This window comes from Vipera berus, assembly GCF_964194415.1.
Source record: "Vipera berus genome assembly, chromosome: Z".
In the NCBI taxonomy this organism is placed as follows: Eukaryota; Metazoa; Chordata; class Lepidosauria; order Squamata; family Viperidae; genus Vipera; species Vipera berus.
The window spans coordinates 20,868,992-20,891,758 of NC_138205.1; the positions used below are offsets into that span (position 1 = coordinate 20,868,992).

Below are 22,767 nucleotides of genomic sequence, written 5' to 3' on the forward strand. Positions count from 1 at the left end.
GGGCTGCCCAAACTCTTCTTTAAAATCTCCAATGAGGGAGCATCCACAACTTCTGGAGGCAAGCCATTCCATTGATTAATTGTTCCCACTCTCAGGAAAATTCTCCTTAGTTCTAGGTTGCTTCTCTCTTTAATGATCTTCCACTCATTACTTCTTGTGTTGCCCCCAAGTGCTTTGGGTAATAGATTGACATCCTTTTCTTTGTGAGGGGAATGTAATAAGGGTAATGCCTTTGTATAATTTCTGGAATATTCTTATAGACAAAACCAGAAAATTTTAATATAGAATTAATATAGTGTGAAGCAAATGCAAGGGTCTTGTAGCATCTTGAAAGATTACAATTTCCTTCATGGCACACGAAGGTGCATGCTCAATGGATTATGCATCTTGTATCTTTATTTGGCTTTAAGATATCTCCTTCGGAAGAGATAATTTGATGCCATGTGCTTCTTGTCTCTTAAGTCACAGAGCAAGTTGATGCTTATGAAAACATGCGGCCAGAAGTGGGTGCACAACGTGGTCAAAGGTTACTGCAGAAAGGAAAAATCTTACCCGATACTCTCAAGTTGGAAGGTAAGTACAGATAGGCAGGGCATAGGGTTAGGCACTGTGTGTGCAATTTGTAATAGAGGAAGTGCCAATAATAAAAATGGTGTAAAGAGCAAAGACTGATTATGACTGAAGTAATGGGACGAGTAACAGGCGCTCACTCTGTTACGCGGCACTCGGGATTCGACCCGCCAAACTGCCGACCTCCTGATCGACAAGCTCAGCGTCCTAACCCACTGAGCCACCAAGTCCCTTTAATGGTACAGTAATAGCAAATAATATTATATGATCAGGTGAGGTATCATTCTAAACATCACACTTACTCTGTCTTTTTTTTTATGATCCTGTAACCCCTTGATTTGGGATGGGGTCAGGGTGACTGGGTGGAGCTGAGCATTTACTGGCCAGATGCCCTTCCTTACACCTACGTGGAGTTTGCAGCAGATATTTTCTCTTTGCACCCTGAGAGACATCAGTCTTTATCTACACCCTATAAATTGCTTTTAAAAATCTGACTTTGATGAGGGTGAAGTTTCATTCTCCGAGCTGGTGGGTTGGTTTCTGAATGTTTTGTTACTAAGTAACATCTTCAGGGAAGTTTAGGCAGGGTGGGATTCAAATACCTGAACAACCAGTTCTCTGCAGGGACACCATTTCTAGAAGTCCAGTGGGCCATTTTGGGGCTGGGAGGCCTCCGCGGCTCAGAACGGACTTCCAGAAGTGGCATCCATGTACTTCCGGCAGTCTGTTCTGGGCCTTGTGAAAAAGAGCTAGGGCTTCAGCCATTTTGCTGAAGTCAACCAAAAATTAGCTACCAGTTCCACCAAACCGGTGTGAACCAGCTGAATCCCACCACTGATTTTAGGGGATATCAGTGTTCTTCTGTTTATATGGGGCTCAGGTGTGGGTATGTGAAGTGATGGATCTTGTGATGGGTCAGGTGTGAGTCATCGGTGAGTCTTGTGATGGGCCTTGGGGAAGTTACATCAGGTCAGGGTCATTTGGGAGGTGTACTGCTGATGGGAGAGGAGAGGCTTGCATGGTTGGTTGAGGGTCAGTGCTGCCTCTGGTTGGCTGTGTGATTGATTCTGAGGGGTTTGTAGACTGGTTGTAGGTCAATATGTCTGTTGATGGAATTGTTTGTGAAGTGCCAGGCTTCAATGAACCCACAAGCATGGCGGCTGGTAGCATGGCCAATGATTATTTATTTATTTAGCATATGGCTGGTCACATTTTTGTGTTGCTCCAATCGAACTGATGCTGTTTGGTGTCGGTGTGGGTAAAGATTAAAGATTTGGGATCATGGTGTTTGACTGCCAGCCGGTGTTCGTGGATCCTGGTTTTTAATTGACGTGATGTTTGTCCCACGTAGAATTGATTGCATGCTACACCTGAGCTACAGATACTCGTCAGTATTGCAAATTGGCTTTGAGTTGCTAGTGGTTTAATTTTGGTTTAATTTCTGAGGGTGTGAAGGCAACGATGCAAAGCACAGGAGAGGAATCCCCAGCTCAAGAGTTCTGAAAAAGTAAATTCTTTCAGAGGTGAGGTTAACAATGAGATAGTTCAGACAAGTAGGCAGAATAGGATGCAGTTTTTAACAGCCCAATCCGCCAAGATGGCTTCATCACTCTTACTGCATGAACAAGGGTCTGCAGTGAACAAGTCTGTAATTTATGATGTTTAGACATGTTCTAAAAGTTCCTAGGCATTTATTTATAACTTTTCCTGTTATTGTAAAGCAACATTGCAGTCATAGTCACCTGTGACTAGTAAGGCTTCCTTAAATGAAGGCAGGATGCAAAAAGAAAAAAAAATCAGCACAGGAAATGGGTAAAGCTGTTTAAAAACTGAAGAAATGAGGCCCTCCCTCTTTCAACGTGGGGCACCTGCCTTTGCCATTCATAACAACAAACAACAAGACTTGGTCCACTCTGATAACCCCAGAAATGTTGGTGTGACACTGTATTAGGGTTCTTCAAGAACTTGATGGAGTTCTATGAGAGACTAATGGCAAAAAAGAAAAAAAAAATACCAGACCACATTATGCTCATGACGACCCATAAAAAAAAATTAAGCCGGCCATTTTGTAGATCCTTCTTCTCCTCTTTCTCCTCCTCCTCCTCCTCCTCCTCCTCCTCCTCCTCCTCCTCCTTCTCTGTCTCTGTCTCCTTCTCCTCTTCCAAGTTTTGTATCTTCACACGGTTAAAAAAAACAAAACCTTACAATCACTAACAGCAATAGTAAATCTGGTAGTTGAACAGAATAACTTCATGCATTGTGCCACGGTGCCACCAGTAGTGTTAATAGCATGCTTTGTGCAACAAGCTGGTTCAGCTAGGCAACTTCTTGATACAAGCAACACAGATGAGGGTAGAGGAAGGAAATAAGTTTGACTCTTCCTCTTTTTGCATGATTAAACAAGGAGTTATTTCATTGTGAGTGATTTACAGTAACTTCTACAGTTGACTAATCAATGTGGCAACCTAACAAGGAAAAGAGACTATATTTGTTTCATTTTAAAATACAACTTTTCACAAGCTTCCATGCCCTCTTGCTACCAGATAAGCTATTTTTTTTAATCATACAGAACAGTGTTTCTCAACCTTGGCAACTTTAAGATGGCTGGATTTCAACTCCCAGAATTGAATGCCAGCTGGGGAACTCTGGGAGTTGAAATCCACACATTTTAAAGTTGCCGAGGTTAAGAAACGCTTGTAGGGAATGGCTCTTTAATGTGAAAGAGCGTTTAACATTTAAAGTAAGTTTTTCTTACTTTAGTTCAAAATGGTGTAAACCAAGAAGCAAAAAAGCTTGTAAAAATCAGATGTGATCACATGATGACTTGCTTAACAACGGCACACTTAACAATAAACTTTCCAGTCCCTATTATGGTCATAAGTCAAGGACTACCTGTAGTATCATGCAGTCCATTCTTAATGTAGGAGGTCAGTGCCTTAAAAAGAGCATTCTCAACCAATCTGAACCACTATATTATTTAGTGACTCAATTAGTGTGACTCCTTCCCATGAAGGGAACCAAATACCCTCACAACTACACAAATAATAAAAGTATTTGTGATTGACAGACGTTTCGGACACCTCTCCCACTTGTGGCTTTGCTCCCTGCTACGTGCAAGCGTGATGGGCGTCCCCCTGCAAGTTGCTTGAGACTATCGAGGGGGACGCGACTTGACTTCTGAGAAGCCATGCCTTATGTCAGTCAGAGAAGGCTAGTCCAAGATTTGTGCATAACTGTTCCTTCCTTTTCTTCCCAGCAGATGAAGAAGAATATGAATGCCCTGACAGTGAAACCGAGTTGAAGTCAGATGGTAAAATGGGTCAAGTTGGGGGTGGGGGTGGGGGCAGCATGAGATGGGGATGGAAATTATAGGTCAATAGTTGGCTCTCAAGCCCTAGACACAGGGTGACCACCACATGTACAGTCAACTGAGAGCTTAATCTCTTACCTGAAAAAATTACTCTCTTGAGATATATAGGGTTGGATGTGGGAAAAGTTGGAATCATATGCTACGGTCATCATAATATGATTTTTCTTTGGGGCAATGCCAAATGAATCAATGAATAAACCATGATTTGGTTTATATTAGGAAATGCCATGCAATCTTACCCTGTTCTGAACTTACCGGTATTAGTTATGGTTGGCATCAATTTACCTAGTAGAGCACTCCAGTGGCACAGTGTTCTGAGAAACTGAACTCAACATCTCAGTGTTAAAATATAATCTATGCAGGCATAAGAAAGGTAAAACAAAAAACAAAACCCACCCCAAAATAAAAGGAAACCACAGCTCCTGACCAAGCTTTAAATTGGGCAACTAGAAGCATCATAGTAGAATGTGGAAGAGGAAAGTACTACCAGTAATGAAAGTGAAGAAAAAGTGGGCGGGGCAAAATGGCAGCCCCTTCTGGTTGGCTACCATGGGAGCCAGGGACAAATTGCTCCATTTTGCTACCTTAACAAAGTCTGCACGGTGGTGTGAAAAACTGCTGAGATCTACAGAAAAGTTCTGAAAGCTGCAGAAAGCTTCCGCAGCCCCTGCAAACTGCATTAAGGCAGCAAAATGGAGCCATCTGCTCCATGGCTGCCATTTTGTCCCCCTGCCCCAACAAGAGGTCCAGGGATTGTCAAAAGGTCAGTGTGGGATGGGTATGGGCGTCTGGTGGAAGAAGCCCAAGCACTGCGGGGTCCAGGCAGGGCAGGATGAGGGGAGTGATAGCCAAATCTGGCCCTAGGTTCTGCCTCAGTTTAACTTCCCTATAAACAACGGAGTCGGAAGATCATTTAAAGCAATTTATTAGGGTACCCTAATAAAGTGAGATCTTCCTATGAAAAGGGAGAACCTCACAATCCATCTTACATTCCTTTTGATAGTTAATACAACAAAGAAAAATGAAAGAGGAAAGTTGGTCGGTCAAGATAAGAGTTACCCCTTCTTGCAGAGTAAATCAACTACAAAGCTTGCTTGATAACCAGATGCCACTAAGTTGACACTAAGAACCTTTTTCTTATCAGGAGATAATCTCCAGGACATTCTTCTGTAAATTATCTTTTCAGTTTAGGAATGTTAAAAGTTGTCTAATCAATCCTTACAATCCTAGGATACATGTTTTCCTACGTTCTAGTCTGTACGGAACTTGAATATCATTTTAAAAGAGAAAATAAGTCAAATTAAAATACAAAGTATCTATGTTAGTTAACAAATTACAAAATTCACGTCCCGTGCCCCTTAGGAGAAAGGCAGCAGGTTTGCAGTGGTCCCTCTGGTCAGTCCTAAGGGTGAATGACCACAGGGTGCTGCAATGGCCATAGCTCTGAAATGGGGTCATAATGTAGTTTGGGGAGGGGGATGTGTTATCAGTTCAAACTGCAGTTAGGTGACCAGTCATATCTCAAGGACTTCTTGTAACCTTTTTCATCTTGTTTTATTCTGCTTCAGATGAAGAACACTATGAAAATGCTCAAGAAGAAGTGAAACCGGGGGATGTAACTCTGAATGGTAAACTAATTTCTCTTACAAGTTTTGCTTTCCTAATGTAAACACGTAAGATTGTTTCATTGATTTGGTGAAGTGAGCTGATGAACTTCTCGGGGGCAACTGCAAAAAGTTTTTTTAAAAAGTCAAGATGCTGGTCATGACTGTGGGGTCCAGATGCCCTTCTTGATTTGCTTGACCATCTTGTACAGATCCCCCCTGCACCCTCTTTCTTCGGCAGCTCTTTGAATGAGTAAGGTTGCCTGGGCAGGAGCAAAACCCTATTACATTTGTGGGCAGAGAACTACAATTTTTAAGGGTAGCTTAAAAACAAATACTGAAGGAGAATATTAAACATTCAGTTGTGGTGTGTATGAGAGGGGGAATTCTGAATCTTGTACAGATAGTCCTCGATGTATATCTATTCATTTAGTGACCATTCAAAATGGCACTGAAAAAAAAGACTTACAACTGATCCTCACTCGTATGACTATTGCAGCATCCCCAGAGTCATAAGATTCAAATTTGAGGGCTTGGGAACCAACATATATTTATGATGGTTGCAGTGACTCTAGGTCACTGGTCGGCAACCCGCGGCTCTGGAGCCGCATGCAGGTCTTTCAGCCTTCTCCTGCGGCTCCCAGTCATCCTCCGCCATTTGCAGAGAGAGAGAGAGAGGCAGTTGCGCTTCTCTTCTCTTCTCTTCTCTTCTCTTCTCTTCTCTTCTCTCTCTTCTCTTCTCTTCTCTTCTCTTCTCTTCTCTTCTCTTCTCTTCTCTTCTCTTCTCTTCCCTTCCCTTCCCTTCTCTTCTCTTCTCTCTCTCTTTCTGATCTTCTGCTTACTATTTGATAAGATAGAAAAATGTGGGTTAGATAGCATCACCACCAGATGGATTCGTAGCTGGCTGACAGGCTGTACTCAGCGTGTGGTCCTCAATGGAACTGCAACTACATGGAAGGAAGTGTGTAGTGGGGTGCCCCAGGGCTCTGTTCTGGGCCCAGTGCTCTTCAACATCTTCATCAACGATTTGGATGAGGGGATAGATGGGGAACTCATCAAATTTGCAGATGACACCAAGCTGGCAGGAATAGCCAATACTCCAGAAGATAGGCTTAAGATACAGCAGGATCTGGACAGACTTGAACACTGGGCGCTATCTAACAAAATGAAATTCAATGGTGAAAAAAGTAAGGTTCTACATTTAGGCAGGAAAAATCAAATGCACAGGTATAGTATAGGTGGTACCTTGCTCAATAGTAGTAACTGTGAGAGAGATCTCGGAGTCCTAGTGGACAATCACTTAAATATGAGCCAGCAGTGTGCTGCAGCTGCCAAAAAAGCCAACACAGTGCTAGGCTGCATTAACAGAGGGATAGAATCAAGATCATGTGAAATACTAATACCACTTTATAATGCCTTAGTAAGGCCACACCTGGAATACTGCATCCAGTTTTGGTCACCACGATGTAAAAAAGATGTTGAGACTCTAGAAAGGGTACAGAGAAGAGCAACAAAGATGATTAGGGGACTGGAGGCTAAAACATATAGGGAATGGTTGCTGGAATTGGGTATGTGTAGTTTAACGAAGAGAAGGGTGAGGGGTGACATGATAGCAGTGTTCCAATATCTCAGGGACTGCCACAAAGAAGAGGGAGTCAAGCTATTCTCCAAAGCACCTGAAAGCAGAACAAGAAGCAATGGATGGAAACTAATCAAGGAGAGAAGCAACCTAGAACTAAGGAGAAATTTCCTGACAGTTAGAACTATTAATCAGTGGAACAACCTGCCTCCAGAAGTGGCGAATGCTCCAACACTGGAAGTTTTTAAGAAGAAACTGGCCAGCCATTTGCCTGAAATGGTATAGGGTTTCCTGCCTGAGCAGGGGGTTGGACTAGATGACCTCCAAGGTCCCTTCCAACTTCTTCTTCTTCTTCTTCTTCTTCTTCTTCTTCTTCTTCTTCTTCTTCTTCTTCTTCTTCTTCTTCTTCTTCTTCTTCTTCTTCTTCTTCTTCTTATTATTATTATTATTATTATTATTATTATTATTATTATTATTATTATTATTATTATTATTATTACCTGGCCAGCTGGCCTCATGCTGTTCTCTGACAAGCTGACAAGCTTCTTGGGCGGGCTCCCTGCCCTTGTTGCATCTCCACAGGAAACAGCAGAAAGCAGCTCTCTCTCTCTCTCTCTCTCTCTCTCTCTCTCTCTCTCTCTCTCTCTCTCTCTCTCTCTCTCTCTCTCTCTCTCTCTGTGTGTGTGTGTGTGTGTGTGTGTGTGTGTGTGTGTGTGTGTGTAAAAAAGAGATTGGCCTCACGCTGTTCTCCAACAAGCTGACAAGCGTATTGGGCGGGGTTCCTGCCTTTGCTGCATCTCCGCAGGAAGCAGCAGAAAGCAGCATCTCTCTCTCTCTCTCTCTCTCTCTCTCTCTCTCTCACTCTCACTCTCACTCTCACTCTCACTCTCACTCTCACTCTCACTCTCACTCTCTCTGGGAAGAGGACTGGCAGACTAAGGGCAGGAGAATGAGCCCAATATGAATGTGTGTCAGCTTGTCGGAGAACAGTGTGAAGCCAGCTTGCCAGGTGAGCATCAGAGAGAAAGAGAGAGAGAGAGAGAGAGAGAGAGAGAGAGAGAGAGAGAGAGAGAGAGAGAGAGAGAGAGAGAGAGAGAGAGAGAGAGAGAGAGAGAACTCATGCACAGCAGCCTCTATTTCTTTTTAATTAAACTCTTCAATCAAGCTCCCAGTGTTTTCTTTTCTCTGGGAAACGGGCCCAAGTGGCTCTTTGAGTATTTAAGGTTGCCGACCCTTGCTCTAGGTCATGTGATCACCATGTGTGACCTTCCCAACTGGCTTCAAAGTCAATTGGAGGAAACGAAATCAATGGGGCAAGCCAGAGTCACACAACAATTGCACGATTCACTTAGCAATTGCAGTGATTCACTTAACAATTTGGGGCCAAAAATGTAAAATTGGATACTATCCACTTAATATTCATCTTGATTATCAACCAAAATTCTGGCCCCAATTATAGTCATAAGTCGAGGACCTGTATACCAAACTCTGTCAGATGGTTATCCACAACATGAGTGTGGAAAGGTGCAGGTAGAGACAAAATACACAAACGCCAGCCTTTTAATCTCTAATTCCTTCTACTGTATATGCCTTCAGCCCATTTATCTGAAATATGATGCTCCTGGTCTGAATAGAACAAGCTGGACAGGAGAGAGCAAGGAATTTACCCTGTACTTGAAGCAAAGCTGAGGTGGATTCAGACCCACAGGATTGGAAAACCTTGATCTGGAAGAATGGATTAATAATGGATTCCTATTAAGGGAGTGACACCTTGGGAAGAAAAGTGTATTAACTTCACAGATTAATTGGCTTGGCTTCTGCTCCAATAGAAATGCCACCTCATTTTGCCTCCAGGAATCCCACTCTTTTTCCAGCTATTCCCCTACCTGTCATCCCGAATGAGTATAGGAGCAGATTTGCTAAAATGGGTTGGGTCTTTTTTCTTTCCCTTACTGGTAAAAGAAAGAGCAAGAATGGAGAAGACACCAATTCCCTCTTGGTTTTAAAATGCTCCCCACCCCCACTTCCCTAGTTGGCTGGAAAAGTACTAGCCAATGCAAGAAAGGGAAGGTTGAAAAAGCTTCTGGGTGCTAGATACCAGTGTAAAAATGGAAAACAGCGAAGCCGGCAGCCATGTGGAAGTGGCCAAAGAAGCTATGGTGTAATAAACAGTGTTTCAAAATTAAAATTCTCCTTTAAGTTGGAATAGTTGAACTGAGGTACAAGCAGTGTTTCTTTATTAAAGCTGAGGACCTATACTCTGAACTCTCTACTCTGAACTGGACTAATGACCAGCCAACATCTTGACTTAAGAAGCACATTTGCACTCATCCAAACCTAGATACACTGTGTGTTCTGCATGCCTTGTGGCCAGATCTCAGTATCAATACTCTTAGCGCTTTCCATATGAATGTACCCCAAGCTTAGCGACTTCCATTTCTATGGACTTCAACTCACGGAATTCCCAAAATGGGCCATTCACACAATGGATCAGTGAACGAATCAACCTAGAGCTCTCACTTGAGGCACAAACACCTAGATTCAAATTAGGAACAATAAGCAAGGAGCTAGCTCTCTAAAGATGTATAATGTTGGGAAAGGTGGAAGGAAAGAAAAATGGATGGCCAACGATAGTGTGGAAGATCTGAAAGAACAGGCTGGTGAAAGATTTGTCCTAGAGAAAATCTATCTACGTGGTCAATAAGATCTGACACTAACTTGATGGCATATAATAATCAAACAATTTTAGAGATAGTGTTTTACAGTCCTTCTTTTCTACTCCGTTGCCAAGGCCATCCACCTATCTTTGAATATGAGAAAAGCACTAGGCTGAAATTTCCTTTCCTTATCAACCCTATCCTGTCCCTAGGGCCTCTCTTTCAAATCACTAAGAGAGTAATTGATTGATTGATTCCCCTCCAAGGAAATGTGTAACAAAATGTAATAGAACTGACATGCCTTGAGGATACCTTTACTGTAGACGGTGTTAGAATAAGGGGGGAAATAATATTTTAACATCAATCAGGAAAAGACTGTGGATAAGATGAAGGCCTCATCACAAGGACACAACAGAAAACACATGTTGCCAGAGCAAGTTTGTGCCGTGGTGAGGTACAAGTGGAGAAGTCCTTTAAACCATTGCTACAAGAGTGGTCCACAGCTCCTCAAGATCTTAGAAAGAGGACGCACCCTTCTTCCCCAGATATGTTTCATAAACAGTATGCAAAGCAATAACAGCCATCCTTTACTTCCTCTATTTTTTAAATGACAACTGTTCTTTTTTCTATCATAGATGTGCTCATTTATGAAAATAAGAAGGACAAGGTGAAGTTTGATCTTCGCAATGGGAACTTAGGTATTGAGAAGTATATGAGGGTTTTGACAGAAAGGGGAATGCAGGTGTCATGATAAGATCCTGGTAGAATACTCTTAATTGTTGCTTTCTTATGTCCCACAGATGGCTCATGGTATTCCAACAAAACTGAACAGATCCTTGAGAATTTGACCCAAGACCAAGACCCCGTTGTTGAAGGTAGTGTCTGGATTTGATATGGAAGTTGAAAGCACAAGCATAACCCTGATATAGATCAGGTTTTCTGAAACTTGTCAATTTTAAGATGTGGAGAATTCAGTTCCCCAAATTCTCTGTTCTGTACCAGCCTGCTACCGGCCCTGCAGAAAAGGCAGGGACAACCCCTTTACAACCGGCAAGAGGCTGGAATTACACCTGCCAAATTTATAGCTACAAAAACAAACAAGACACGAACCAAGAAAACAGGAGCTTTAAGAAATATGAACCATCCGAGCGGTTGCCTTCAGCAAACCAGCCCTCCCAGACATTCCCCTTATATAGAGTTCAGGGCGTGGCTTCTCTCTGCCTCCTTCCGAGAAGCCCCATTGCCTTCCTCTGTTTACTCCTAATTGACTGCCTCCTGCATCGGGCGTCCTTGAACAGGGCCAGCTGTGGGTCATCTTCATCCACACTGTCAGGCTCACACAGCTGGGTCTCCGTGGTGACCAAGTGGGAGGGGCCTGGCTGAGGGCTCTCATCAGCAAGCTCTCCAACCCCCTCAGCAAGGTCTTCAACACCCCCCTCCTCCTCTGAGTCGTCCGACCCAACTGCCGAACCCACAGGCTGACCCTGAATCACAACATTCTCAAGTCAGCATGCTGAAGGGGAAATTCTGGGAGCTGAAGTCCATAAATCTTAATGTTGCCAAGGTTGACCAATACTAATAGACAGGAAAGCCAACTGGTTTTCTGAAGCTGGTGTTCTGCATGTGTTGAAATGTATCTTCACACATACCCAGGCGTTTTTAGCTACAGGTAATGTGAAGTGTACTGTAGCAGTACATCAAAAGTGGTTTTCATTTTTGAAAAGGCAACAGGAATGATTTTTTGGAGGAAAAAGAGGACACACAAACTTTCCATTTTTCCACCACCACCATCCTGTCAGAACCTATCATTCCCCCTCCCACCAACTAATCTCAACTGTCAATAACTGTCCTTCATCTCCCACAGCATCGAATACAATTGATGAAGCTTCCAGGATAGGAAGCGAAACATTTTCTTTTTCCTCAAAAAAAAATCAGTCCAGTTGTCTTTTCAAAAATAAAAACCACTTTTGATGCATCTATGACCTAGATGACTGAGAATCTTCATAGACAGCTAGAAGTACAGTGCTGTAATAATCCAAGTGGATATTGTCATACTGAGGATTTAGTTTTTCCCCCCTAGTCCAGAATGCTTAATTCTTGTTCTTTATTCTAATCTAGACTATTTTCAAACAAAGATGCCTGCAGAATTTTGAAATTAACAAATATATTGACTATATTGATTGCAAAATTGTAAAGATACTTCAGCACTGCTACTGCTTGCAAATCCTCGTTCTCAGGAACGTTCACATCATGCCATTGGGACAGCTGCAGATTTTGAAGCATCACATTACTGCAGGAACATTGTTTTCCTTCTTTGCCCTTCTTACGGCTTTAGTTATTTATTATTATTAAATTTATATGCCACCCATCTCATTGTCAAGCGACCCTGAATGGCTTATGAGAACTTTAAGGGTATTTCTCACAATAAAAACTGACTACACAAGATGCTGACAACGTTATTTAATCATGGGGCTGCTGGTGATAATCTACTGTATTTACTCAACAGACAATGAAAACTATATAAATTTGGAAGAAGAGTGTCCTATGAGTTCTGGTACAGCACGACTCATAGCAGGTACTAAACAGACACTGGGGAAAAATCCAAGTCCAGAATGTTGTTGTGTTGTTAGCTGCGAAGTCGTGTCCGACCCATCGCGATCCTATGGACAACGTTCCTCCAGGCCTTCCTGTCCTCTACCATCTTCTGGAGTCCATTTAAGCTCACGCCTACTGCTTCAGTGACTCCATCCAGACACCTCATTCTCTGTCGTCCCCTTCTTCTATTGCCCTCAATCTTTCCCAGCATTAGGCTCTTCTCCAGTGAGTCCTTCCTTCTCATTAGGTGGCCAAAGTATTTGAGTTTTAGCTTCAAGATCTGGCCTTCTAAAGAGCAGTTAGGGTTGATCTCCTCTAGGACTGACCGGCTTGATCGCCTTGCAGTCCAAGGGACTCGCAGGAGTCTTCTCCAGCACCACAGTTCAAAGACCTCAATTCTTTGGCGCTCAGCCTTTTTTATGGTCCAGCTTTCACTGCCATACATTGCAAAGTCCAGAATGAGTTATCTCCAAATGCAGGACATGTCTCCATCTTCTCAGCAAAAGCCAATCCGGCGCGCCCACAGAGAACGCCCTCCCCCGGGGGGTTGTTCACATATTTGAATTCCATCACTGCTGTAATAATATTAATAAATAGACCTTCTAGAAACAGATTTGGACTACTGCAACGCTCTCTACATGGGGCTGCCCTTGAAGACCACTCGGAGGCTCCAACTGGTACAGAATGCAGCCGCGAGAGTTGTGTTGGGAGTTTCCGGATACTCCCATGTTACACCTCTGCTCCGCGTGCTGCATTGGCTTCCAGTTGTCTTCCAGGTGAGATTCAAGGTGTTGGTAATGACCTACAAAGCCCTACATGGCATGGGTCCGGAATACCTTAGGGAGCACCTGCGGCCGGCATCAACTTCCCTCCGCCCAGTGCGCTCCCACAGAGAGGGCCTCCTCAGGGTGCCACCGGTCAAAGAATGCCGACTGGTGGCCCCCAGGGGGAGGGCGTTCTCTGTGGGTGCGCCGGATTTATGGAACCATCTTCCGGTTGAGCTCTGGATGGCGCCCGACCTCCGCTCCTTCCGGTGCGATCTAAAGACTTACCTCTTCGAACAAGCTGGCCTGGCCTGATGGGATGGGGTTGGGTTTTATTAATGTGTTTTAACTTTTCTTATTGTGTTTTAACTTATTGTAAGAGTTGTGGGCATTCTGTTTAATCTCTTTTAATTTTTGTATTTTGTCTTTTAACATGCATTGCCCTGTTCACCGCCCTGAGTCCTTCGGGAGAAGGGCGGTATACAAATAAAATTAATAATAATAATAATAATATTTATACCACTTCTGGGGAACACAATTAGTTAAATGGCATTCTTTTTATACAATACCCCATTTGTGGAAATCTTGGGGGTTTGGGCCACTCAGTATAAAGATTACTAGATAGGAAAGCTCTGTTCTAAGGTTTAAATGAATGACATCTCTGTAAATGCAGTATAAAATGCCATTTGGCTATCGTTATCCATCTCTGCTTGCAGGTTTACGCTTACAGCTGGCTCTGGATATCCATAAAGACAGGCAGGATGGAGGCAGTGAACCTTCTACGGGTAAGTAAAAAGGAGAGTTTTAGTGAACCATAATTTTTTTCAAAGTTCTCGTGGGTCTCTTCTCATACCCTACCAGTTTGATTATAGCATTACCATCTTTTTATTATTTTTTTCAATTCCCTCCTACATATGTAATTGGAAATGCATGGAAAAATACATTGGCATTTTTAAAGCCTCTACGGAAAGACAACTGAGCATAATGCATTTTATATAAATCCTCTGAAGTCTTCTAATCTTGCCCTGTTCCCACTATGGACTACCCATATAGGTGGTCCCCAACCTAAGACCACATTAAGGACCAGAAATTTTCTTATTAAACCGAGTGAGTGTAAAGCGAGGCATCATGTGACTACATCCGATTTTACAGTCTTTTTCACCAGAGTCATTAAGCGAGACATCACGTGACTAGGACTTACAACCTTCTCTGCCAGCTTCCTCACTGGCTTTGCTTATTGGAAGCCAGATGGAAAGATGGTCGTAAATGCATCCAACTTGCCAAGTCCTTGAATCATGAACACAGGGATGCTACAATAGTTGTAAGTGTGAGGACCGGTCATAAATCACTTTTTCCCGCCAGCAGCATCATAACTTCAAACAGTTGCTAACCAAATGGCCATAAATAAAAAAAACTACCTCTCATTTCTTAATGAGGACATGAATTTCCCCCCATCTCCCATGTTTTGAAGCTCTGATCTGTCCTGCATCCGTCCAAGGCTGTCTTAATCCCTTTGAGCAGATACTCTACAGGTAATCCTCGACTTACAACCGTTCATTTAGAAACAGTTCAAAGTTACAACGTGTCAGAGCATGCACAGTCTTATTGCGCTGAGGTCACCCAGGAATAAATACACTAAACGGTGGTCTGTATTAAATGTTGGTTTATATTGCACTGTCTTATATTACACTATCTACACCATATACACTAGAAACAAGATACATACACACGGTCATTCAGCACACTCCAATACACAGCAATTACAGCAAGGAACGGAGGAGAGAGAAAGACTCCAGCAAGGCCTTCCCTTTTATACTCAAGCTCTTAAAGAGATACAGACTCCTGCTGAGTCATTCCTAAGTCATTCCAGACCATTCCACCTTTAACGATGGGGGGTGAGGTGTTACCCCCGTTGATAGGGCTCACAACTTGGGCGTCCTCCTTGACTCCCGGCTCAATTTTGAAGACCATATAGGAGCCGTGACCAGGGGGGCTTTTGCCCAGGTTCGCCTGGTGCGCCAGTTGCAACCCTACCTGGACCAAGATGCCCTACGCACAGTCACTCATGCGCTCGTGACCTCCCGTTTAGACTACTGCAACACTCTCTACATGGGGCTGCCCCTGAGGACCACTCGGAGGCTTCAGCTGGTGCAGAATGCGGTCGCGCGAGTTATCATGGGGGTTTCCCGATACTCCCATGTAACACCTCTACTCCGCGAGCTGCATTGGCTTCCGGTTGCCCTCCGGGTGAGATTCAAGGTGCTGGTGATGACCTATAAAGCCCTAAATGGCTTGGGTCCGGGATATCTGAGGGAACACCTGCTGCCGGCATCAAGTTCCCTTCGTCCAGTGCGCTCCCACAGGGAGGGTCTGCTCAGGGTGCCGCCGTTAAAAGATTGCCGGCGGATAATACCCAGGGGGAGAGCCTTCTCAGTGGGTGCGCCTGCCCTCTGGAACCAGCTGCCCGTGGAGCTCAGGACTGCCCCCGACCTCCGTTCATTCCGCCGGGACCTGAAGACCTGGCTCTTCGAGCTCTCTGGCCCAGGCTGAGAATTTTAATTTTAATTTTAATTGGGGGTTTTACTTTTTTTTTCAGGAATTGATGTAATTTTTTAAATTGTTTTTAACTTTTGTATTTCTTGTTTTAAATACCCTGTAAACTGCCCTGAGTCCTTCGGGAAAGGGCGGTATATAAATCTAATAAAATAAATAAATAAATAAATAAGATTGCATCATTCATCTCACATTATACAAGCTGGTTAGCTTCTAAATCATTACCTTGACACAATGGCACTGAAAAAAGTGACTTATGACCTTTTTTTCCTACTCTGCAGCACTTCCCCATGGTCACGTGATCAAAATTCAGATGTATGTCAACTGACTCATATGTATGACGGTTGCAGTGTCCCAGGATCATGTGATCACCTTTTGCAACATTCTGACAAGCAAAATCAATGGGGAAATCTGATTCATTTAACTGCCGTATTACTAATTTAACAACCGCAGTGAATCACTTAAAAACTGTGGCAAGAAAGGTCACAAAATGGGGCAAAATTGCATTTAACAAAATGCGTCTCACTTGGCAACACAAATTTGGGGCTCAATTGTGGTCGTCTAAGTCGAGGACTACCTGTACTGTGATTTATTCTAAACTGCTTCTATTGCCAACTCCAATTAGCTACAACACCTGGCACAGTCCTTCACCTCCAAGAGCTGATTGCTGCCCTGTGCAATAATGACAACCTGGGTTGCTTGGCAACTACCCGTGTGTTCTCAGATTGGAAAACAAACAGATTAGATTGCCATGCCGAATTGCTGATAACATCAGTAAATATGTTTACTGTTGTTACTGTAATACAATAAATACAATAAAATAAAATAGAATAATTAAAAAGTGTTAGATACAAAGAACTCAAAACAAGGTAGGTCAGATTTATTACTTCAAAAATATTGCTTTTGAGTTTAAATGACAGCAAAGCAACAGTAGCAAGATAGCTGCTAAGAGTGAGAAGCATTCTGCAAGAATATAATTCGATATTCAAAGTGTGAGTCCTTGAATTTATTTGAAAGTAAAAAAGGTAAAGGTTTCCGTCAGTCATGCCCGACTTTAGGGTATGGTGCTCATCTATGTTTTGTGGCTGAGGGAACCAGCGTTATCTGAGGACATTTTCTGTGGTCATGTGGCCAAAGGCACAAAGAATGCTATTACCTACCTACCTAAGTGGTACTTATCAATCTACTCGGATCTGCATACTTCCAAACTGTTAGGTGGGCAGGAGAGGGGGCAAGTAATGGGAACTCACCCCATTGTGTGGTGCTCAGGTCTCAAATCTGGGCTGCCAGCTTTGCAGTTGACAAGCTCAGCATCTTTAACTGCTACGCCACCGTGCCCCTTCTTTCATCTACCCTCTTCATCTGCCGTCAACCATTTGGCCCTAATCCCATTGCGAATGGGTCACTGGTGAACATAATAAATGATGTGGATCAAGGGACTGAGATGCTATTCAACAGGCTGCTTAGAAAACTTAGAAAACGTCCCATCAAGCTACGATGAAAACGTGGCTGCGGGGCTGGTAATATTTACCAGATAGATAATATCAGGAGTAATTAACCTAGCCTTACATTGAGAAGGGACGCGGTGGCTCAGTGGGTTAGGACGCTGAGCTTGTCGATCAGAAGATCAGCAGTTTGGTGGGTCGAATCCCGAGTGCCGCGTAACAGAGTGAGCGCCTGTTACTCGTCCCAGCTTTTGCCAACCTAGCAGTTCGAAAGCACGTAAAAAATTCAAGTAGAAAAATAGGGACCACTACGGTGGGAAGGTAACAGCGTTCCGTGCGCCTTTGGTGTCTAGTCATGCCGGCCACATGACCACAGAGACGTCCTTGGACAAGCGCTGGCTCTTCGGCTTTGAAACGCAGATGAGCACTGGTCCCTAGAGTTGGAAACGACTAGCACGCATGTGCGGGGGAACCTTTACCTTTACCTTTACCTTACATTGAGAAAATCCTGCTTTGTTCATCAGGCTCTCAATCCTATGAAGAGATGAATGGATCCTTATGCCCCACCGCAAGCAAGCTGTTTTACCTGCATACCAACACAAGCAATGAAGAGGGTGAGTATCCTGGATTCTCTAGGAAGGAAGTTGGTTGCAGGAACTGAGAAGCAGAAACTTCAAGCCCTGCTTTGCCAAGACTATAGGGACTGACTTGAAGTCACCAAAAAAAAAAAAAAATCACTAGATGACTTTAGCCCAATCATTCACTCTCAACCTAACCTATCTCATAAAGTTGTTGTTCTGGAGAGGAAGTGCTGTGCCTGCCATCTTGAACCCCTGAAGAAGAGGCAAGATATAAATCCATATAAATAAAATAGTTATTTTACCCCTTCAAATAACGTAAAGCTACTTCCAATAGATGCTGGGCGTAAACTTAAGAATTGTTCCTCTGAACAATTAAGAACAAGCAGCAAAAAGGAATGTTTTTCAAAGCCATGGTATTGCAGTGAATTACAGTGGGTGACTGTTTTGCATTTAAAACTGTGTGGCAGATGGAGGAAAACCAACAGCTGCTTGAAGAGCACTTTGAGCTTTTATTGATCTGCGAACATAGGATATTTTGTTTGAAGAGCAGAAAACATTTGCATGCAAACAAGCACATTTGTCAAACTAATTGAATACCGTATGTCATCTTCCTGGTTTCCTTATTTAGGAACAATAGCTGATTTAGAGAAGAAAAAAAAACACAGTCTTGTCCTTGGCCAAACATACTTGTTTTTAACTTGCTTCTTTCCGTAGGAACTTGGCCGAGACAGAAAATATAGAACAAAGAGACTTGTTACTAATCTATACTGTCTATGCTTGTTATTGCTGATTCTCTTCCCTGACAGAACTTTCCTTTGTGTAATTTTCACAACACTTTCTAACTTACAGCTAGTCCTTGACTTCCAACCACAATTGAGCCGGAAATTTCTGTTGCTAAGCAAGACAGTGGCTGAATGAGTTTTGCCCCGTTTTACGATCTTTTCTTGCCACAGTTGTTAGTAACACCGTTGTTAAGGGAATCAGGCTTCCCCATTGACTCTGTCAGAAGATCACAAAAGGTGATCGCAGGGCATTGCAAACGTCATACATACATGCCAGTTGCCAAGCGTCCAGATTTTGATTACACAACTATGGGGATGCTGCCATGGATGTAAATGTGAAAAACACTCATAACGCACTTTTTTTCAGTGGCGTTATAACTTCCAACAGTCACTAAACGAACGTAAGTTGAGGACTACCTTCACTCTAACTATGGTTTTGGTTATGTCTGATAATGTTTCTGGATTTCAGTCCTGCCTAGACATAAACTCAGCAGGCAATGCGTTTTCTTTCACTTGTTCAGACATCCATTCCAGACAATAAAGGAGGAGATCTAGTTAGTCAATGGTAGCGAAAAATAAGAAGCAGCACTCCTAAAGGGTTATTCCAATTTTTCATTTGTTAGTTTGAAAAAAACTGGTAGCAGAATCCACACCAGAGAAAGCTACAGCTGCTTGTTATCTTACCAAAGAGGGAGGAAACCATTTGTACATCTGTTGCACCATCTGTGACAAACTGAACAATCCAAGTATTAATGGAATTTGCATGAATCAAAGGGTTGGAATAGATGATTTCTAAGGGCTAGTTTGGTGTAGTCATTAAGGCATCAGACTAGAATCTGGGAGAGTGAATTCTAGTGCTGTTTTAGGCACGAAGCCAGCTGGGTGACTAGTGGAAGCCAGTCATTCTTTCTCACTGCCAGGAAGCAAACCACTTCCAAAGGTTTGCCAAGAAAACTGCCTAGTGTTTCCAAGCCTCTGGTTTAAATCTGGAAATCTACACAGGAAGCACAAGGTTTCTTGTTAATCAGCTGGTTCAAGCAATAGCATCGGTCCAAAGTTAGACAAACAGAGAAATGTTAACTCAGAAGTATGCTAGATTCAATTTATTTCTGATATTTAAAATCTAAAGCTATAGCCTTTGTGATTGTCTCTAGTATCTGGAAAGCCTAGTATTAAGGACATGACAGGGAAAAAAGTGACTAACACTGAACTCCTTGGATAGCTCCAACACTTCCCAGTTCCAAAAATCCCACTGTCATAAACTGGGATTGGAAATTCAATTAATCTATAACAAGTTTCCCGCTGCAGATGCCGACTCCTATGAAAATATGGAAAGCCCCACAAGTCTCAATTCACAGAGAGAAGGCATCTTGGATCCACATGGAGAAGGTAAGTTGAGAGGAAAGGGAAGTTATGGAGCTGGAAACGTTTCCATAGGGATGCTGCATGTGCAAATGTGTTTTTGCAGTCACCGAGTTAGAAATTTATCTTTTGCCAGGGAAATAAATCAAGTGGGCCAGGGTTTTATTTTATTTTATTTTTGCTAGTTTAGGTTTACTAAATGGTTTAGGTTTATTAAATTTATATGCCGCCCTTCTCCCTGAGGACTCAGGGCGGCTCATAACAATAAAAAGTTAAAAGATATGAATACAAAAATTAAAAGAGTATTAAACAATATAAGAAATAAGAACAATTTAAACCAATAAAAAACCAAATTTAAAAACTATGAGCAGTCCAGGCCCGCTTGTTGGAATAACCAGGTCTTTAGGTCACGGCGGAAGGATCAAAGGTCGGGCCGTCCGCAGCTCTGGGGGCAGTTCATTCCAGAGGGTCGGCGCGCCCACAGAGAAGGCTCTCCCCCTGGGGGTCGCCAGCCGGCATTGCCTGGCTGACGGCACCTGAGGAGGCCGACTCTATGGGAGCGAACTGGGCGATGGGAGGTTGACATTGGCAGCAGGTGGTCTCGCAAGTACCCCGGGCCTAAGCCATGTAGGGCTTTAAAGCTGATTATCAGCACCTTGAATCGCACTCGGAGGGTAACTGGAAGCCAATGCAGCTCACGCAGGAGTGGTGTAACATGGGTGTACCGAGATACCCCCATAACAACTGTTAAAGAAAACATTCAATTTAATGAATTCAGTGTCCTATATTATGCATAAATTGCTGCAAATCCCATAGTATACAAGAAATGTTGCTCATACAGGACTTAGGTTGTAGGTTTGTGTTACCTTCCCCAGCATTATCTACAATCTTCATTTCTTCCACAGGTTCTCCCTCTGGCTCCAGATGGCAACATATCTCTGTTCCCTTTGGGGGTGATCTCAGAGGTGGGCTGCTATGCTCAGACTAGGATTGCCACAGCACGAGAGCAAGCTGGGAGCAATTCCTTTCTTCTCTAAATTAAAGATATATCTACCCAGAATTCTACTCTGTTGTTCCAGAAGATGAGGAATGTTGAATGTGTTATACGTCAGTCCTTTTACAAGAGAAGAAAACTTTGGGAGATTAGACTTCTGTCTGATGTCTAGCAGTTGGAGCAGTGAAGAATGGCAGAGGGATTTTTGAAGGAAGTGTAACTCGAGACGTGCGTTTTTCAATTGCTCAGAGACTCTGAAAATGTTTCTTTTCTTTCACAATTACTTCCAAGCAAATGTGGACATTAAAAAAAAAGCAGTTTATGGATCTGATGAATCAACACGTGGCGGATGGATGATATTACTCAGAGAATCAAGCTTTGGAACAACGAAGTCACTTGCTGATTTATTAGTTCTTATGATAAGTATGAAACCACCTTTTCTTCGTTTCAGACTGTTGATTGGTGCGCGTGACAATGACAAAACCGCCCTTCGTTTTCAGACAGTGAAGCATAAGAGTATAAATGCTCTTTCAACAAAGCGATCAGTAAATACTTTGCTACATAATTGTTTTAAATGGAAAAGATATTCCGCTGCAGCGATATGTGGTGATATGCCTACATCCACAAGGATCTGCGATAGTCTAGGAAAGTGAAAGTTGGACTTTTAAAAAGAATCAGGATAGGAGGAGGAGTGATGTTTTTGGGATGCTTGTGTTGAAGAAGAACATTGAAAATATTGTGGATAGCCAGGAAAACAAACAAGTGGGTCGTTGAACATATCAATCCAGAAGTCTCACTTAACGCACAAATGACCAGACTCAAATTATTCTACTTTGGACACACTATATGAAGATCTGGCTTTCTGAAGAAGGCTGTAATACTGGCAAAGGTGGAAAGAAACAGGAGAGGATGATCAGGAGGAAGGTGGATGGACTTAAAGTGGTGATGGGTTCATCAATGGAAGACTAAAGGAGTGGGTTAGGGACAGATCTTCATAGAGAAAATCCACCTGCATGGGTTCTAAGTCAAACCAACTTGATGGCATGTAATCAAATCCATTTTTTAAAGGCAAAATATGTTAGGGATTTTGGTGGGTAAGAAACTACAGTCATTAGATACGTATGTATCAAGAAAACCAAGAACTTGGTTACGCCCATAGAGAAAAAAATGGTTTCTATAAAGAGATGTGTTCCTGCGTATCTATCAAAAAAGGACACATTTGGTTTGGTTGAGACATTCTATTCAGCCATAATTTAATGAAGACCTACAATAATAATGCTAAGCCCATGGTGGAGAACCTATGGCACGGGTGCCACGGGTGGCACGCAGAGCCCTCTTTGTGGGCACATGCACCGTCGCCCCAGTCCTAGGCCTTCAGATGGGTTTTATAAAACCTTTTCGCTTTAGGCCTCCGCCACCTGTGCAAAAAAAAAAGGTTCAATCAATCAATTTCGACTTCTCGCGGGGAAAAAAAATCTCACAAAGTTGGAATTGATTGAACTTTTTAGTCCCACCCAGTCTGCCGTTACTACCACAGCCACGCCCACCCAATGGCCCACGCCCACCCAACGGGCCACGCCCAACCAGCACCCGACAATACATAAGTGAGTTTTGGGTTGCAGTTTGGGCACTCAGTCTCTAACTGGTTCGCCATCACTGTGCCAAGCTATAAATGATATCTACATTCGTTCAGTAACATTCATACAAGTATGTTACAATACATCAACATCAAATATATTCCATTACAACCTAGCACAGTGTAAGGACTGTGGGTTATCTCCTGGCTATACAAAAAGGTTCTCATTGAGGTTAACAAACTGGGAAAACTTCTCCCAGTGTATTATTGTTCTTATTTCTCTTGCTGTCATCTGTTTTACCAGGTCCTCTATCCTGTAAAATAAAATATTCTAT

The 22,767-nt window shown here is 42.9% G+C and overlaps 1 protein-coding gene across 2 annotated transcripts; it reads left to right on the plus strand.

The window, feature by feature from the left end:
* The first annotated feature begins 423 nt into the window (after nucleotides 1-423).
* On the plus strand, nucleotides 424-22,767 carry CD19 (CD19 molecule). Of its 2 annotated transcripts, XM_081344713.1 has the most exons (10): nucleotides 424-573; nucleotides 3,827-3,880; nucleotides 5,509-5,568; nucleotides 10,416-10,478; nucleotides 10,581-10,655; nucleotides 12,287-12,355; nucleotides 13,856-13,924; nucleotides 17,662-17,751; nucleotides 19,809-19,889; nucleotides 20,768-22,767. In XM_081344713.1, the coding sequence occupies exons 1-10, from the start codon at nucleotides 492-494 to the stop codon at nucleotides 20,848-20,850; spliced, it is 726 nt and encodes a 241-aa protein (XP_081200839.1). In that variant the 5' UTR covers nucleotides 424-491; the 3' UTR covers nucleotides 20,851-22,767. The 2 variants fall into 2 exon arrangements, with proteins under 2 accessions (XP_081200839.1, XP_081200840.1); XM_081344714.1 differs by lacking the exon at nucleotides 17,662-17,751.

What these genes read in the sequence shown, in the direction of transcription:
- CD19 (XM_081344713.1), top strand. Translation starts at nt 492, where the DNA reads ATGCGGCCAGAAGTGGGTGCACAACGTGGTCAAAGGTTACTGCAGAAA. An exon ending in CGATACTCTCAAGTTGGAAG is followed by an intron (nt 574 to 3,826) that starts GTAAGTACAGAT and finishes TTTTCTTCCCAG; the next exon opens with CAGATGAAGAAGAATATGAA. An exon ending in TCTTCGCAATGGGAACTTAG is followed by an intron (nt 10,479 to 10,580) that starts GTATTGAGAAGT and finishes TATGTCCCACAG; the next exon opens with ATGGCTCATGGTATTCCAAC.